The sequence below is a fragment of the Loxodonta africana genome, chromosome 6 (assembly GCF_030014295.1).
Source record: "Loxodonta africana isolate mLoxAfr1 chromosome 6, mLoxAfr1.hap2, whole genome shotgun sequence".
NCBI lineage: Eukaryota > Metazoa > Chordata > Mammalia > Proboscidea > Elephantidae > Loxodonta > Loxodonta africana.
Window position 1 is genome coordinate 39,350,027 of NC_087347.1, and position 19,932 is coordinate 39,369,958.

At 37.6% G+C, this 19,932-nt stretch overlaps 1 protein-coding gene across 2 annotated transcripts in view; it reads right to left on the minus strand.

The window, feature by feature from the left end:
• Positions 1–4,124: 4,124 nt before the first annotated feature.
• ADAM23 (ADAM metallopeptidase domain 23) overlaps positions 4,125–19,932 on the minus strand; it is a 167,438-nt gene continuing 151,630 nt past the window's right edge. Inside the window, exons 25-26 of one of the 2 annotated variants that reach the window (XM_003406108.4) lie at positions 11,288–11,378; positions 4,125–4,409 (exon numbers count right to left, since the gene is read on the minus strand). In XM_003406108.4, the coding sequence (XP_003406156.1) occupies positions 4,361–4,409; positions 11,288–11,378 (140 nt within the window). In that variant the 3' untranslated portion in view covers positions 4,125–4,360. Of the gene's footprint in view, positions 4,410–11,287; positions 11,379–15,027; positions 16,568–19,932 lie in introns of those variants that run through there. The other variant, XM_064286766.1, reaches the window with a different exon arrangement.

A 19,932-nucleotide genomic window follows, 5' to 3' on the forward strand; every position in this document is an offset into this window, starting at 1 on the left:
GCAGGCATAACTTTTAAGACACATTATTAAGTCTGGACTTTATCCTGGAGGATATAAGACATATCCTACAGGAAACAAAGACACCTTGAAGACTTTCATCCAAGGAATGTTGTGGTCAGATTAGCATCTTTGAAGAACTTTCTTGTGCCGGTGCAGTATGTATACGCAGCTATTGAGGACCGACTCAAAGCACTGGCAGTGAGGACGGAGAAGAAACATATTGAAAGACATTTATGAAGTAATATAATTTGTTGACCAACGCCATGTGAGCTGTGAGGAAATACCTTCCTTGAATGTTTTTAATTATAATTTGCATAATCAGATAACTCTATTTTCATTATACTTTGTAAATTTGATGCCAGGTCAAAAGTGTGGATGTTATCCCTAGCCACGCCTCTTTAAACTCAGAAAAGGGAAACTAAGTGAGAAAAAAAAAAAAAAGATAACAGTATTATCCTAGAGTTCTTTCTTTTTTTTCCTGATTTGTAAGAAGCAAAGCACTTCCAACGAACCCAGTAAAACTGAATCCTAATCAGGAATATATTTATCATTAATCAGAGATTTTATTTTACGTCATTGAATGCTTAAATTTTCAGTGAGCCTTTGATTTAGAGACCAGTGCTAAACCTCTGATGATACCAGGCACGTGGCCATTTAATCAACAATGCAAGAGAACACAGAAAAAAGGTTTAAGAAAAATGATCAAAGTATAAAGCTACAACATTCTAAGTTAATGGAAATTTTAATACATACTTGACTAAAAGATGCATACAATGACTACTGAATCTCCATTCATGGGCAGCCAACAAGATCTGAATGAATTTATTAACTTCAAACAAAACTTCAGGTTGCACACCTAAAAAAATTACAAACCATTCAAAAATGAAAATTAATAATGGAAGCAACAATGACTACAAAACATGGTGTGATGACTTTAAAGAAAGGGTTCAAGTATTGTTTGTAAAGTTCTTCAAACACTAGTCTTTTGAAAAGTTTGTGCAATTCCCATCTTTGCATAGTGAAAACAAAACACACATACACACACACGCCACTTGGTCAAACTCCATAGCTCTATGCGATTCATATTTCATAACATGCACCTATGTGTACTGCTCATTTAGTAGGAGTAGCTCTAATCCAGTGGGCTCATGCAGCATCCCAGGGTGAGCAATGAAATTAGCGCATGGCTCCTCGTCCACGTGTCATTAATTAACGCAAATGTATAGTGGGTGAAATGGGAACTTGTCATCACTTAACAGTAACTCTTGTTGGGTGACATTAAACAATAAAATGCTTGTGCTTTGAGCTCAAGTTAATAAAAAGAAGTGTTCACACCACAAAAATCAGTCAATGAATGGCATGTGCAAGAAAAAAGAAATACAGTGAAGAGTTTGGAACTACATAACCAAATACCACCCAAGAGACCCAAAAGAATTATAATCTATTGGTTACGATTTATACGGTTGCATTATCTTTCATATTCATATACACATCGCTTAAAGCTTGTGTATTTTACATATACAAATAATTTAACATTGGAGCATAGGTTTCATTACCTATGAAATTGCCAATGTAACAAAAAGTTACACTGACATTTGCCATATGTACATAATATTTGGGGACCACTGTGGTCTGATTTAAAACATAACATCGCACGTTTACAATGTTGTTTGTGAAATGCTCAAAAGTTAACAATAGAGTTTTAACTTGTTTTGTAACCACCAAAGTTTTTTTTTTTTTCTATTAAGTTACCATGTTGCCTCTGGAATAGTAGTGAAATGTATGTGGTGTACTTAGCAGCAGCTTAGTACCTACTAGTGAGTAGCACTCACCAACAGGAAGACACTAAGCAATTCAGCAACAGGAAGAGATTCCAAGTAATCTGAGTTTCCTCCAAGTTTCCCCCAAGGTGAAAAAGCCATTGCCACCAAGTAGAGGGATATAACTTGTGTCTTATGAAGCCTGGAGTAAGGCTAATAAACTTTGTAGATAGCCCTGTTATTACAATACAAACATATAGCTAGTTCTAGAGAAAGACTACATACTTGTGTAGCACCTATTACTCAGAAAGCAGTAACAGGATTGGGATGTTAGGTTATGGTTATCATAGCATATAGGAATTAAGGTCTCTACTGTATGATTGTGATACTTTCACAATTAGATATCTTGAAGAAAAAAAAGAAAATCCACTCTTTTAAGCAGTACATCTTTAGGAGATAATCCTTCCCCAAATCAAAGAAAAAGTTGCAAGATTGGTGTCATGAATCTTGAGAAGGGACTTAAAACTAAAGCTAGCAACTAATTCTGTGTCATGAGGAAGTGAATAGAACTGCGCGTCCTATTCTAATAAGACGATGTTAGAGAAGTACGGGTTCCTTGGGGACCTTTAGTAAAGCTCCTCTCTTTGCTACATGAGACGGATGCTCATTGAAGTGATCATGTACAAGTTTTTACATTCTAGAACAAAGTTGGATCCAAATTTCTTCACCTGAATGGAAAGCTACCTTGACTACAAGTGGAACAACTGAAGTGAAGGAAACTCGGGGGACTTGGGAAACCAGACTACAGGGGCAAATCTGCCTGGAGGGAAAAGAAGAACGTGAATTTGTATATGGTAGAATCCCATCACAACCCAGTTCAACATTCAAGGATCAGCAAACACACGGTTTCTTGAAAGTATACACAAACTAATCGAATCAATTCTGACTCATAGTGACCCTATAGGACAAAGTAGATCTGCCTCATGGGGTTTCCAAGGCTGTAATCTTTAGAGAAGCAGACTGCCACATCTTTCTCCTATGGAGTGGCTAGTAGGTACGAACTACTACTGATCTTTTGGTTAGCAGCCAAGCTCTTAACCACTGCACCCCCAGAGCTCCTACTCAGAATAATCACCTTGTATAACAATGTTGATAAGAAGGTGATGAATTGGCCACTGTTGCCCTCATTAGCATTTTTACAATGGGGTTCTACCATACATATTTTGAGGAAGACAAAGCATGAATATTGACAATAATAGAAACAAAATGGAAAGCTCAACTTTTTCCAAGCTTTCAACACTTAAAAATTATTTTTTTTATTTAAGGCTTTAAGTTTATATTCCTTTCACATTAAAGGTAGGGAAAGAAAGTTGTCAAAACCCAAAAGTAAAATCATGAGCTTGGCACTTTTGTGATTAATTTGAGAGGGTGTCTACTTTCTTACATTATATACATACGTTTATAACGACATCAAAAAAAATTTAAGACTTGTCAGTACATATATTTTCATTTACATAATTTCTGTGTTTTTAATATGGGTATTTTTTGTTTGTGTCTCCCCTCTTTTGTTTATTTTTGGTTTCAAGCATACCAACTTTAAATTGCACCTGCGTTGTGCCCAAACTCTGCATCTATGATGACGTCTGTCCTTTTAAGCAAGCCCAACAACCACTGTATATAGCACGTTACAAGAGAGAAGGACAGAGACAGAGAAAGGATAAAGAAAAAGAAACAAAAGATGAGGAGCAAATGATAAACTCAAATTTACAGAGAACCTTTACAAGAAAAATATTTCAATACAGACAAGTGAAAATGATGTGTCAAAATCTCTTATTTCCATATTTACATTTATAAAACAACTATACAATAGCATCATTGCCCCAATTCCAGCTCCCATTTCCAAAGGATGCTAGGTCCAGGAGAAAAGAACAATGGGGTACGTGAAGGGCCCTCGGAGTGTTACACATGTCCTGTTTAGTGGAGGTCAGGGCAGGAGTTTATGTGAAGAGGCCCAGGCCAGCTCTGTGTGTCCATCTGTCGTCTTCACCTTGGGAATTCAGTTGCAGGTTTGCTGAGGATAGGCTTGCTAGCTTGTTGTTGTATATATGCCATGCAGTTATTACCCTTTCGAAAATTAGATCTTCATGCCACTGGAGTTTGTCATTGGTAGGAAAAGAAAAAAAAAATATCATGCCAAATCATTTAGAAGATATTAAGTGCCAGCAGGCTGAGGGGGAAAAAAATCATTTGCTACTTTTTTACTGGTTCTTTTATTGCACTTAATTTTTTGTTGTTGTTGTTTTTTCCTTCTTCCTTTAGTTAGGAAAAAAAAAAAAAAGATTTTGAAACAGTTTTTTTTTTTTTTTAATAACATTGTCTTTTGCCCCCCTTTTATGGACAGGTAATGGAAAGAGTTCTTTGAATTATCTCCAAAAAGGACAGTTTTCTTTTACCCCATCCCTGTCACCCCAGCCTTAATTCTGTAGTCATTACCACCCGCTGTTCTTGTTCACAGACTTAGTAGTTCTGGCAACGTTGCTGTAAGTATGTCATACCCAGAATCCAATAGTGCAAGGTGAAGTTCATCCAGTGCAGCTGTTTCAGATGGGACCTTGCTGGGTAGGATCAAACCTCCTCTTCTTGACATTTCTTCCAGAGTACGTCAAAGAAGATGCAAGGAGAGGGGGAAAAAATCCACAATATTAATCAGATCATGATGAGAGGAGGGTGAGGATGATGACAGTAATGCTAGTTCCAGAGTAAAGTAATCAACTCACACCAAGGCAGACTTTCCAAAAATAACTTAAAACACAGAACAGCTGATGCTTTTGAACGTCTTCACAACATAAGCACTAGAGCATGTCCACTTGTGAAGGCCAAAGAAGGTTTAAGTTGTTTAAGTCATAGGAAGCCTCAGTGGCCCAATTTGTCTCTTATTTCCAAAGTAAATGGTGTTGCTAATCAACTAGATGAAAATTATTACAGGGAGAACTTCTCCATTGAGGGGACTATTAGGAGAACTAAAAAAAAAAAAACCTCTAAGGTCTCGTAAGCCATTGCCCTCCAGGACTCCAGAGTTCTGTATCAGTTGATGGGCTTTTGCCAAGGTGACAAAAAAGCCTTGCTCTGTTCAGTTATCTTGCTGCCTTGGGTATATGAGCTCTTACCCCACTATGGAGTCAAGCATTTTTTCATATCTAGAAAGCTGGAAAACAGTGTGCATGGTAAGACAGTACACTCAAAGGAGAATGGACACACGCTTGGGTTAGTTAAGCAAATGCAGCAGTTCAGCTTTGTTGAAAATCAGTTAAAATGCCTTGCTTACAGTGTCCAGTCTCCTAAAAAGTGGTTCCTATGTTTGAAAAGAGAAAAGAAAGAACCAGCAAGACACTACAAGGCAACAACAAAAGTTGGTTGCAACCTCCCCATGGTCTGGCTTCGTGTGGGGCATCAAGCAAAGGGCTCATGCATTTAGTCTGCATACTGGGCGTGTGCAACGCTGCTGCCATGGAGGCATCATGCAAAACTGGAGACCGAGGAGTCTCCAAGATCCCTTATTCCCCTGCCCACTCGCTCAGGGCCAGTTTGATACTCTTACAGGCCCTAAGTACCAAAAAGCTTACGGTAGATTTCTCCTTCCCCTTAGGTAATTCAAAATAAAAATATTCCCAAAGCACAAAATACGTCAAAGTCCTCAATTTTTTTTTTTTCCAAGATGACCACTTTAACTCTTCTCTCTTGAAATATCAAACAGGAAAGTCTTTAAAGAAGACCACTCTTTTCCTTTTAAAAATTATCATTTAACAGCGTCATTAATGGCCTAAGCATGTGATTCACTGGCCTGGCAAGTGATCAGTGCTGCAAACACTGTTTGCAACAATACAATTTCCTTTGCTTCGCTCTTCCAACCCGGCCCTCTTTGAGTCAATATTCTTGAAAGTAAACATTACTTATGCCTTCCAGGAAACAGAGGTGAGATCAAAAGGGAAGATCCCCCATAATGTATCCTTCAGTGAGTTAGCTGACATGGAGCATAGCATCTGTGTCTGCTATCCATGCTCAAGTCCCTTGAAGGTAGATGTATAAGGAACCACACTTCCCCCTTATGAATCGGGTAAGAAAAACCTGACCTTGTGAGATGACCTTGCAAGAGTAGAGGCCCCAACCTTTTTTAGCTACATATTGCTGGAACTCAAGAGAAACGGTAAATTAATACCTCTTCGATTAGCACAAATATACAGGAAAAAGCAAACCAAGCTAGCACTGTGCATGTAAATGACTATATTGCCCTTACCTAAATTCCTTTATTCAAATTTAAGGAATGCCAGATAAATAGCCATGTCCAAGTTAATTTAATAACGGCAATCCTGTTCACTTTTAAATGGAGATACAAAATTCCATTCCAGCCTCATACACTGGCAACCTCAGGCTCTCAGAAGCTTCTGTCCCTTTAATAAAGTTGGCTTTTGAAGCTTACTTTGCACTTTTTATAGAAACACTGTTCTACAGGGTGACTAGGTTCCCAGGTCAGCCCAGAAGGCTGAGTCACACTGCAGAACTACATATTTCCACGCAAATACAGACTCTGAATACCAACAGGGGATTCCAGGAACATTCTCCTCCACTGAAATCGCAGCAGGGAGAAGATATGCTGTCATACAGGGAGGCAGAGCCCGGTAAGGAAGATAGAGAGGGGCACTCCTGTGGCAGTGCTAATTATGAGGGCTCCTCATTTATAAGCGGTTAAAACAGCTATGAGCCACTGTATGTTGAGAACTGCCTGACCTGAATTTTCCATATAATTTTTTGTTGTTGTTGGTCAATTTTAATGTGAAAGTACAACTGTTGTGACTGGGTCCTTGTTGTCTTCCTTCTGAAACTGTTTCCTCTGAATTTGATTACCCTCTGCTCATTAGAATTCTGAAGGCATTAAACTTTCTCATTACAATCTGTAAGATATTTCTGGATCATTATAAAAGATTAGTGTAATCCATAAGCCTATCATTGACACATTTTTAATCCATTTTTACTACTTCTGAAAAATCTATACCTCTGCCTATTATATTATACATATATACATCTTTACAAAATTAAAACAAAACTCATCATGTAACAGTAGCCATTTCAGAGATGTAAATCTTTTCAGTCTTATATTTTCAGTATATATTTCTCCACCACTATCACTTTCTTATCTCTGCCCGCTGAGCAACCACTGTCCCCTACTCAGAACGACAGAAACTGACCAGATTCAGAATCCCTCACGTCCTAGGAAGGATGAGTCGGACAGTTGTACTGACTCTTCCTAGCCAGCCAGTTACCACCCCCACCCGCTAAGGTCTGAATAAGAAAGTGCCTAACCAAGAAGTCTCAGAGCTAGGGGAATTGGGCTCATTTATTTGCACTGGTATATGATCATGGAATTCAGATAAGCAACAATCTTGTTACCCTCCTCATGGAAAAACTAGCTAAAATCAATTCTTTTCTAATTCCGTAAAAAATAAAAGATACTTAACCTTTTGAGAAATATAATTATGAATACTGAGACCTTTTTTAAATTTCATCAAAGTTGACATCAAGCAATTCAGTGCACTTTCCTTGTGGTAATGCAGATATACTCCTTCACATGTCATTTTATTTGAGCACATGAATAATCTTTCTTTAGCATGTCCAACAAAATGTAATACAGGTCAAATAGAATTTCCTAGAGTCAAAATCAGGCTCTGATGAACTTGTGACCCAAGTAACTTCCCAGAGAAGGCACATATAACAATTAAAAGACTTACCAAATTAACTATCTTTAATGTCATGAGCTGTTTTACTACAGTCTCTACTGGCAGTGGTGGAAAACCAATTTGCCACTGAATTCCAGGGGCAGTGCAAGTAGTGGGACATGGTGATGGGGTTCCACAGACTGAGACATTATACTAGAGCTCAATCTTTGTCCTGGAATCCTTGTGGTTTAAATTTCTCAGCAAACTAATGTCTCTTTCCTGCCCCTATCTCCTATGGCTTAATCTGTTATACTTTTCACCTTTCCTGAGCTTTGGGGAAGATGCTGCTGAAATGATCCTTCATCTACTCATTTTTGCTCCCAATGTCCAGTGAAAACAATAGCTCTAGTAATCTAATTGAGCAGTATTATTATTCAACATGGGATAGGCGCCATGCATCTCCGTGAGTCAGCCAGGACGAAGGTTTGCAATCCTCTGCACCACAAGTCATAGTTTTAGCCTGTGTGCACAGGTGATGGAGAGCGTGGGGCTTGGGGAATTAAATACAGACAAGGGAAAAACTCAGACAAACTGGTGGGCCAAGTGCCTCTGTTCTTTTTTTCACAAGATTTCTCAAAGAAAATCCTAAAACCCTGAAGACCTGGGAACTCACAGGCTAAATCAGCCCTTAGAATCCTCATACTCCTGGCATACGGTGTTAATTAACCAAAGTTACTCAGGTGTACCCACATTACCTAATATGTCAAAGTGTATCAGGAAAAATCCACCATGTTTTTTTTTTTTTTCTTTTCAGGAATCCACAACCTAGCATGTGGAATTCTTGTTTGTATGAACCAAAGCGTTCAGACTTCACTATACTGCTGAAAAAAGTAATCTAAAATTGTATTATTTTCAGACTGCAATGATTTCGATAAATCACTTTATATACACAAAGACGCACACATGCACACACACACGCACACTCACTCATTTTTTTTTTATCACCTATATGGGAGGAAATATGTTTTTTAAAAAACATAAATAATGGCAGAGAATATCAGGGCTCAAGGAACAGCTGTATTTCTCATTTGCACTTGAACAGTCGTGTATGGTATGATACTTCCTCCACATCTGAATTACCCAGTGTCACCCCTTCTAACGAAATCTGATATTAGAAAACAGCAATACTTTACCCGAGCAGGTAATATGTTTTCCTTTAAAAGTTTATGTACTTTCAACTTCTTCAGGCCACTTTACTAATTTCTCTTTTAGCTATGAAAACCTGATTTCAGGAGCATTTCCAATAGCAATGTTTTGAACAAGCTTTTTTAAATGAACTATTTCCAATGTCCAGGGGAGGATTAACCATTAAGCACGGTATGCACTGGTTTACAGTCAGCAAGGTGTGCACGGGCTTCATTGAGCTTACTTAGTAATCCAGCCCTGCCAACTTCTGATTCTAAAGGAATCTCTTCTTTTTTTACATTGAACTCAACGTCAAATTCAAAGGCTTTCAAAGAGCAAACACTTACACTTCCAAACTATCTCTAGACTAATAATGTCCAAAATTATCAAAGTAGTGGAAAATCCTAAACACTCTCCTTCAATACCCAAAGGCTTTAATCATAAGGCAGTCATCTGAAGTTCAAAAAAACTACATAACTACTGTTAAATTGGAAAGCAAATTTAGATCCTCATGTAGCAATCAATAGTCAACTCAAAGAGTAACAGCTTCCCCAGATGTAAACTCCTAAAGTTAAACATTCAATAATTATTCTTAGTCTTCATTTTTTCCCTTGCTTTGGGGCAGGAAAATCTTTATTTCACACTGCTATGGCCTTTCTACCATGTTTTCCTTTAAAGTGTTTATGGGGGTAACAGGCATGGGAAGGAGTTTTGACTTGGCTTCGTGGTAGGTGTGCCTACACAGCAACCCACACACGGTGTCAACGAGGCTGTTTCTCACCTCACAATGTGTTGGCTCCCCCCCTTTTTTTTGTTGCTGTTTTGATGGTCAGACATCTCTCTCACATATAAATAATCTGTACAGGGCCTAATTCACTTATATACACAGTGATAAAGGCTTTTCCATCTCTCCCCAAAGAAACATGCAGTTCAAGCTGTGAGCTAGGCCAGGCCACTGTTTTGAGGTCCTGCTACAGAAAAGTGCTCTTGTCTCCAAACTTGGAAATGGCAAATTTGGTATCGCATGTGGCTGAATGGTAAAGCTGCACAGTAGATGGTTTTCCAGGCTTCTAAAGTGGAACCTTCCTAATGTCAAGTAGGTGCAAGCCTGGGTAAGAACTAATTTTTCTAGAGGCATATTTACGGAAGAGTTCTAGGGGGCATTATGATATAGTAACAGGGTGTGGAACTATCATAATGTACAGAGCAGTAAGATAGGTTGTGCTTATCTCAGGCTAGCCCAGACAAAAATATACTCTTTCCTTAGGTGCATTAACGATCTGGGTGATGTCTTATTAATACCATGACAAGGAATTCAAATGTGACTCCCACACTTTCTGTGCATTTTTTAAAAACATACTGATGCCAAAACTGTTGCACTAAACAAGTTCAAGTCCACAAACATCTCCTGATGAAAAGGAGTACCATTTGATGGAGCTTTCCAAGTCGAAGTCACTTTTCAAAAACTGCAGGCCTCCTCGTTAAATCTTAATACGATAACAAAGTTAGCAGGAAATGGTGCATTTATTTAAATTGCCTTTTTGTTTTTCATAATAATATTTAGCTGGCTTAATATACATTGAATTCAGGATTTCAAATATAAAATATAATAAAATTCATAGTTAAGGCAATTCTTCAGGCAAAAGCTGCCTCTATTGAGTAATGACATGGAGGCAAGGCGGGTTTTGAATTTGGGTAACAATATTACTTTCCGCTAGATTTGTTTCTATAGATCTGGTTGAACCTTAGCCTATCACAAGGAATATCTGGCACAGGAGGTGTTATCTACCAATCATAATAATCAAGTTGCCGCAGCATGAAAAGGTGTAAAAAGCAATTATCCAATGAATCTGAGGTGTAGAAACATCTAAACTGGATAAATCAGGTCTAAAAATAGTGATTATAATTAAGGACTCTTTGTGATTATCTGGATTGTCTACTTATAGAAACCAAGTTCAGTGATTAATCTGCAATCCAAACTAAAAGGTCATTATGAAAATACACCAGACTGACCAGTCATGTCAATATTAGCAGTTAGAAAATATTAAGTGTCACGAAGCCATGGGTTTCAAATAACCAATTCAGTTAGCTAGGGAAATAATTAAAATATTTTTTAAAAATCTAGTGTTATAAAATAATGAAGGTTTTCATATCACAAAGCTACATATAATGTTACATGCGAAAAATAACAAATAATTATTTTTATTTAGATTGTGAAATCTCTAAAATAGAGTATATCAATGGAATATAAACCAGTTTTAAACAGACAGGAGAGCACTTTTTAGTCACTTATTTCCAACTACATGGTGTCCTCGATTGCCTGTTTATAAATCAATGTATTGAAGAATGTTGCTCCTAAAAGCTGGAGTGTCTTCTACTGAAGAACTTCTACCTTGTTCTCCTTAAACTAGTGCATGATAGATTCCCTCTACGTGTCATGTTTTTCCACTTGCCTAAAGATGACATTGGAGGCTTCATGTTCTTTCTAACCCATTTCTGAACAAAACCTTTATTTTTAGCATTTTTACTTTTAAAACTCAAAATCTTGTAGCAGGAACTCAAAACTTGGTTATGTAAGCAGAAAAGAGAAGTGCCAGAGCCACCGAGAAGAAGACATGCGGCATTGCTTACTTAAATCCCCATCCTGTGCCCCCAAGGACAATAGCGGCTACCAGGATGGCACCAGCGATGGAGCCTATTATGAGATTGGTGGCACTAGGACCTGTGACAAAGGATCATGGGAAGAAAGTTATATGAGCCAACCAATTTAGTTATCACATTGGAAAGGCAGTTAGTGGTTTCAGGAAGAAAATATCCTATGTAAAAGAGCTCTAAACACTTAAATAGCCTTTATTTACTTAGCTTAATTACATGTTAGATGCTATGGATAACTATTGCTTAGATATGTGTTCCTTTAAATCAAAAGTTTCTGTTCCACTGATGATCAAAAACCAAAAACCAAACCAAACCCAGTGCCATCGAGTCGATTCCGACTCATAGTGACCCTACAGGACAGAGTAGAACTGCCCCACAGAGTTTCCGAGGAGCGCCTGGCAGATTCAAACTGCCGACCGTTTGGTTAGCAACTGTAGCACTTAACCACTACGCCACCAGGCTTTCCACTGATGATCAAGTTCCATCAAATTCGCCTTTCACAGAATATGTAGCAAATACGCCCAAATCGCTGTTGTTAGGTATCTTTCTTGTTTTGCCCCTTTCCCAGTATCACAAATCAAACAAAAATGCCTAAAGAATACAACTGCATTAGAATTCTTCAGTCCGACTAACACATAAGGACATGGAAAGAAGGAAAAGCATTCTACTCAAGTGCTCTTTCAAGCAGCACATAAAGCTGCCTGAATACTAACTTTTCTATCCCCCTCTTGCAGTCAGATAAAATTTAGAAGTCAGAAAGAGGTTATCAATAAAGATCTGACCCTGAAGCCACGTCCTTCGTTTCTCTCTCAGGCATATTTCTTCATGGTCCTTACAGAGGAAAACAACAAAATAGGCTACCAAAGGCAAGATACAGAAGAAGCATAAACTTCATTTGGGTAATTTTGGGGAAATGGATCATAGGCTCCTTAAGTTCAGTTGAGAATGTTGTTCAAGTTGCCATTTATTACTGAGATTTGAGGCTTAGAAATATAAAAAAATGAAGGGAGCAGAAACAGCAAGAAAGAAAATACAAAAATACGAGGTGGAGTTTCTATCAGTTGTTTGAATGAGCCTGATGTGTATGACAGTAGCTCCTCTCCTCTCATATGGGAAACACCGTAGCTCAGCACTTTTTAAATCTAAGCAAAGTTAGACTTAATACACAAATTCTTTTAAATATCACATCCCTCAGGATACCAGTATGCAGACTCAGTGCTCCCTAACAGCAAAAAAACTTTCAGCCCAAACTATATATTCCTGCTCCAGTAGTCACAAGGCCAATTTTGCTAGTTCCTCTAAAATCCTCTTAAGTTTGTGTATACATTCATTTCTATGTAGAAAATTCTCTTTTCTGCTCACATCAGTGCCCTCAACTGTGTACATAAATGGATGCCACTTTTGGTAGCACTAAAAGTGTGTGCATAACGTACTTTTACACAAAGTGACCACCCAGTGCTTGTGGGCATGAGTGGACAGGTGGAGAAAACTACAGTGGGAGTTTTGGGTGGATGCTGGTCTCTTTGGGCTCCTTGGCTTGTGACATGCTATTAAGACAAACCACTGAGGTTCTATAGAACACAAATATCAGTGGCCTTCAGAGATACATCAATAATAATAAAGGAGAATGAGAGCAGTAAAAGCAGTTTGTTTTTGTTGGGTGCTGTCAAGCTGGTTCTGACTCATGGAGACCCCATGTGACAGAGAACTGCCCCATAGAGTTTCCTTGGCTGTAATCCTTATGGAAGCAGACTGCCAGGTCTTTGTGCCATGGAGCCACTGGGTGGATTTGAACCACCAACCTTTTGGTTAAAACCAAAAACCAAACCTGTTGCCATCAAGTCAATTCTGATCCATAGTGACCCTACAGGACAGAGTAGAACTACCCCATACGGTTTCCAGGGAGTGCCTGGTGAATTCGAACTGCCAACCTTTTGATTAGCAGCCATAGCTCTTAACCACTATGCCACCAGGGTTTCCATTGTTCCACCAGAGCTCCTTAAAAGCAGTTTAACTGCTATATATTGAGCATTTGCTGTGTGTCAGGTATGGTTCTAAGCAGTCGGCATATATTATCTCATTTGGTCCTCACAAGATACATAAGATGTAGGAACTATTGCTGTTTAAGAGATGAGAAAACAGAGGCTTCTAGAAGTTAGTAAGTGATGGAGGCAAGATTTGAACATAGATTTGTCTGACTCTAAAACTTACGCTCTAAATTTATAGCCCATGGGCCAAATCTGGCCTGTCATCTGTTTTTGCAAATAAAGTTTATTGGAACACAGCCCTTATTCGTTTGTGTATTGTTTACGGCTCCTTTCATGCTACGACACTGTTGAGAGGCTGTGATAGAGACCATGTGGCCTGCAAAGTCAAGAATATTTATTATTTGACTTTTAAAGAAAAAGTTTGCTAACCCCTGCTCAAACGAAAAGTTATTCTGTTTACATGTATTTCCTCCACATATTTTAACAGGAAATCAAACTGTAAGAGAAACATTTAAAAATAACTTTTTTTTTTTTTAACCACGTATGTATTCTATGCTTTAGACATGATTTATACTATACTGTACTGGCTCAAAAAGCATGAGTGGAGATTAGAATAAATACCTAACTCATCAGAGAGAATTCCTGATTGATGGTAATTCTAAACTAAGGAATAGAACAAAAACCAAAACAAAAAAAACCTCTGCTCATGTAATCCGTATTAACTAAATGAATATCGCACTGCGAGTTAAACTAGAAAGTTGGAAAACAATCTATATTTTACTATGTTAATTTTATTTTTAAAAACTACATTTACTTTTTCAGCAATTACGGCAAAATTTAGAATCTGAAGAAATAAGAGACACAGTGCATAAGCCAAAAATAACAAATAACATCTGTTTTTAGAAAAAATATAGATACACTTGCATGGACTTACCTGTCGCAACCAGAAATAGCCACAAAAACCAACAACACTGGAAAGGATGGATGAAAACAAATGCTGGTAACAAGGACTATATTTTACAATGAAGGCCTTTGTGGTTTTTCCTATCTCTAAGGATGAAGTGAGGATTATTAAAATTCATCCCTTCAATTAGTACATGTCAGGACACCATAACTGTGATCCATGAAGTATGTAAGAAATTGATTTCGGATGGCTGTTAGAAAACTACTTCTCTTCAGGGAGGAACTGTGCATACATGCACACAGAACTTCCCCTGGAAAAGGGATGTTATTCCTGCATGTAATCCAGTCAACAGGTCCAAGGTGAAAATTTACAGGGCAAAGTTCTTATTTTCTTTAAATATTTACCTGTTACCAAACCAAAACCAAACCCAGTGCCGTCGAGTCGATTCCAACTCATAGCAACCCTACAGGACAGAGTAGAACTGCCCCATAGAGTTTCCAAGGAGCGCCTGGTGGATTCGAACTGCCAACCCTTTGGTTAGCAGCTGTAGCACTTAACCCCTATGCCACCAAGGTTTCCATTTACCTGTTACATATTCTATATCCTAACAAATAAAGAGAAAAAAAATATCTTTTCCAGTATTCTAACTTCCACTGGGCTAACTAGCTTCATAGTTCATACCAATGGCTTGTGAGTTAGAAGATTCAAGTCTGGTTAAAGTCCTTCAATCCAGGGGAGAGAAGGTTCATGTAATCCGCAACACAACGTGCAATCTTTAGATCGGCTCACCTCTTATTGCTATTTCGGGCTTAGTTCTCCCAATCCCACTGTGTAAGAAAGGGATCTGTGTATGCCAACTGATGTGGCTAAGAAGGAATGTGTCTGAAACTATCAACATGCCCATGATTTGGCCTGCTTGAATAGAGGACATGTGGTGATTCCTTAAGATGCCATTAATTTATTCCTGAACCACTGTGAGGTGTTGCCACCATCACAGTGAACAGAAATGACGGTACATAAAGGGGTATTTTGTCATTTGTGAATGCTCTCTCTGTAATTAGAAAAAAGTCACGATGATCTTTTAGTCTATGAATTAGCAATATCATGAAAGCAGTATTCCACAGAGAACTGACAACTACTCTGAGGATGTGGACTAAGTACAGAGCAACCTAAATAAAGGCACCAGGAGAGCTGGACCTCTGTGACACTGTAATGGGAAAGTGGCATAAAATATTAATACCCTGGCTATTTTTAAGACAAACCCCACAGATAACTTCCAATGATTCACTTAAGGCTGTGTAGGCTTTCCGTTTTTAATTGTGCTAGCTCCCAAATATTTATGCAAACTTCAAACTTAAATTATGAATCTGTTTTATATGAAAAAATGAAGGCAGTATCCTAAACACCTCCCCCCCCAATTAGCTTATAGCCTCCTATATGACTTTAAAAAACTGAGACAATATTCGTGGCTGCCATTTAGATTATCTTGGAAAGACATTTCAGCTGTTTATAATTTCTGCTTGCATATGTGGACCTAACTGACTGCATGAAGATTAAACTCATTATAAGCATCCTAATAAAATGCTCATGATATTTTTGCTAGTTAGTAAAAATAATCTGTATCTCCTCACTTACCAACTATCTTGTTATCTAACATTTCACATTTATGACAATAGTAAAAAACCTACTATCTATTTCTGTGGATTAACGACATATGTCTGGCAGTAACAAATGCCAAGGCATGAGGTGAGAGTAATGCTGCCTGTGATGACTCAGGTTATGTGTCAACTTGGCTGGGCCATGATTCTCAGTGGTTTGGCAGTTACGTGATGACATAATTTGGCAGTTATATAATGATGTAGTCATCCTCCATTCTGTGATCTGATGTGGTCATCCTCTGTTTTCGTATAAGGCTGACTTCACATTATGACCTAGTCTTTGGACTCTAACCATGTCAATAAGTGAGGAGATGGTGTACATTTTAAAATTACTTTTGTGGAGGAACAATGGAAACTTTTAGACTGTTGCCTCAATTGTGAAGATATAGTAAGAACCCCCAACATTATTTTATGCCCCACATTGTTCCAGACAGGAGAAGGTTCTACACTGCACAAGAAAACCACAGGACACAAATACATACAAATCACACCAGAAGTTGCACCACCACAGGGAACACAGTCAATGAGACAATACATAAAGGAGTCAGATACCAAGGGTCACCTCACACACCAGACACCAAACAGAAACACTCTGAAACTCATAAAGATGCTTACTCTATTCCCCACCCTGTGCCTCCAAAAATCACCCCCAGGGCCAGAATCGTGCCTGCCACAGCACCTATTAGCCTGCTTGTGGCCATGTTCACTGTGTGGAGGGAAAATGAAGATTTTTTTTTTTTAACACAGGAATTACACACTGATTTCACTAACATATAAAATATTCTATTCAGGAAATTCTCTGAAAGTCAGTTAAATATTGAAACCTTTGCTTTAAGATTTGAAATTAAGATCTATATACACATTGAATATATTTGAGGATAATTTTGAATTTACCTTCAAACTCCACAAATCCTACTTAAAAACAAAATATTTTATGAATACTTGTAAACACACAAATAAACGAATCTCAGTTATAGTTTCTGCAAAGTGTGATGTAAAATAAAAATGTAATTTAAATTGCATAGGAGAAAATCTCTATTTTAATTACAAAAGGAATAAACCATTGGTATGAAAAAAATTTTTTTAATACTTTTTATAAAATTCTCAAAAAGTAAAATATGCAGAAGAAGCTAGGTCTTTTTAAAATTTTGAGCATATAATTAACAGTTGTGTGAAAATCCTTACATATTTAAAACACAATATTTTTAAAATTAAATATATTTCTACCTGCAATGTTACTGAAAAGTGTATTTCAAATAACTCTGCAGTGTCTGGATTTCTGTCATAGTATTTGGACATTTTTGGTTTGTTTACACTCTGTTGTATAAGATATGCACAGAGAGAGTTAAGGTCTCTGGGAAACTATTACTTATTTCACACCACCAAGTAGTAGATTTCTATTGAGTGGAGACACCTGGATCCCTGCACATCACCGATCCTACTACGGCTTCTGAATGCTGAAAAATCTGCCTTGTATAAGTAGGGACCCCCAAGGTTTTCTTGCATAGACAAAATGAAGTTCAGTGTTGAAGGAGGAAGCCAGATTATTCAGGGGTGCGTGTACTTGTGTGTGTGCGTGTGTGCATGTGCACACAGTAGGATTTTAACTCACATTTCTATGCAAAGCCAAGTATTGGCTTCAAATTACTTTACCAACGAAAACAGAGATTAGCTTCAACAAGGCTGCACTTCACACAGATTGTGTGCTATGGGACATAGTAAAACAAAACAAAGAACCACGACACCAAGTTACAATTTTTTAAGGGTTAATATTGGCTTCGCTGATCTTTTAAGCCAAATATTCTCCCAAAGGAAAAGAGAGAACCTAGGATCTATAACCCTGTCGAGCAACTGTACAATTCATTTTATCACAGGGTAAGTAATATGAGTGACAAATTCTAATTTTATCATTAACTAAGCACAACCTGAGTTGTTCTTTAAAAAAAAAAAAAGATCGAGACACAACAGAAAACAGAGAAAGTCTACTGAGAGCATTGAGAAGAAAAAGAAGACCACAACGTAAGGCGGTGGTAATGTTTTCCAAATATGACAACACATTGTAATTCAAAAGAACCCAAACTTAACCTCATATTTTTAAACTGCGAGGAAAACACTAGAATGGAAAGATATTTCAAATATATAAAGTCTCATTTTTTTAAGACCTTAGAAAATTGTTGTTTTCTGAATACTAAATTAATTAGGACACATAACTTTCCAACTAAGTTCTAGACGTTGGGTCTCAGGGTCAAAATACATGAGAATTTTATCATCCCTACAGTTTTTATATAAATCATGTATGCTAAATTCTAGGAAAAAAAGAGCCCCCACACTAAAATGTGATGCTAAATATTTGTAGATTTTTAAAAAAGTTATACCTATATAAAAGATGCAGAAAAATAACAATTTGAAAAGGCTTTTTATCTGCCATGGGTGTAACTTCTTGCTGCAGAAACAGGAGAATTAGGCAGCTAAAAGGGGTGGGAGAGAAGGAGGGAGACCAAGAAGGGGAGAGAATACTTTAGAAAAGCTATTTTCCCACTTTCTTTTATCCTGCTTTGGTGTTAAGAGTATTTATCAGTGAAGAATTTGGAGATAATTACTCTTGCTTAATGGAGATTTGAGTTTTGGAAACTCAACCAGAGGAATAAGACACTTCTGCAGGTGATTCAAATATTTATTAATCTGTAATCTTAATTGAGTTTTGGAAACTCAACCAGAGGAATAAGACACTTCTGCAGGTGATTCAAATATTTATTCAAGATAAACAGATATAGTCTGTAATCTCCATTAAGCAAGAGTAATTATCTCCAAATTCTTCACTGATAAATACTCTTAACACCAAAGCAGGATAAAAGAAAGTGGGAAAATAGCTTTTCTAAAGTATTCTCTCCCCTTCTTGGTCTCCCTCCTTCTCTCCCACCCCTTTTAGCTCTAGTGTACTGAAAACATATGTAAAAATCCATTTGATTCTTTGTCAGTATACTTAACATTATCTCTTTCAGTAGGTAGTGACTCAACCTGTTTTCAAACTGACCTGGATTGAGTGGCTCATAGGCGGGTGGATTTTTACAGGGGATACATTTGAAAACTGAGGTCTCAGCTGCTCTTCACGGCTACAAAGAATTTATCGTCTCCTTGGAGGAAAAAAAAAAATAGCCTTGGGCCTTTGGGGAGCCTGTGATCTGGTTTTACTTCTATACTAATTTATTTATGATGTGACTATATTCATTTGTTTACTCATTTATTCATTCATCTGCTGAATGTTTTTTTTGTTGTTGTTCGAGGAACGGTGCTGGGCCAAAAAAAAAAAACTGAAGCCAGTGCCGTCGAGTTGATTCCGACTCATACCGACCCTATAGGACAGAGTAGAACTGCCCCATAGAGTTTCCAAGGAGCACCTGGCAGATTCGAACTACCGACCCTTTGGTTAGCAGCCGTAGCACTTAACCACTATGCCACCAGGGTTTCCCTATACTGGGCACGCATGATACATACCTTCAAGAGATGGAACTCTGAGAGTTTCTAACTGATAACTGATAACCCACCCAGAACACATACCTTATATTAGAAACTAACTTCGGTCCTTTTTGACACATTTACCTTTCATTATAACTTGTTTGCAGAAACCATTTATTACCTAGAGCGATGTTTTCATTTTTGTTTCTGTTGTTTGCTGGTTTACTATTATTAGTCTTGGTCCTTGCTGTCTAGTTCATACATGCTAAAAGGTGGAATTTTTTTATGTCATTATGAAACAAACTATAACTTTTCTCCTTAAAATTTTCTATTTTATAGGTAGAATTCTTCCGTGGACAAGCCATGCTTTAGATGTTTTAAAAGTGTCCTTTTGAAACTGAGTAATTTTTTTTTTTTCTTTTAGGGCGCTTCTGAAACAAGACGGTGAGTTATTTTGGTGAATTTTTTCATTCATGTGATTCCAATGAGCCAAAGGGTCTAGAATCATGCATCCCATAAGACTTCAAAAGCAGGCGGTAACAAAGCCACTTTTTGTACCCTCTGGACTAAAGTTCTTTCTGTGAGGCTTTATTATTTGGCTAAAAATCAAAATTA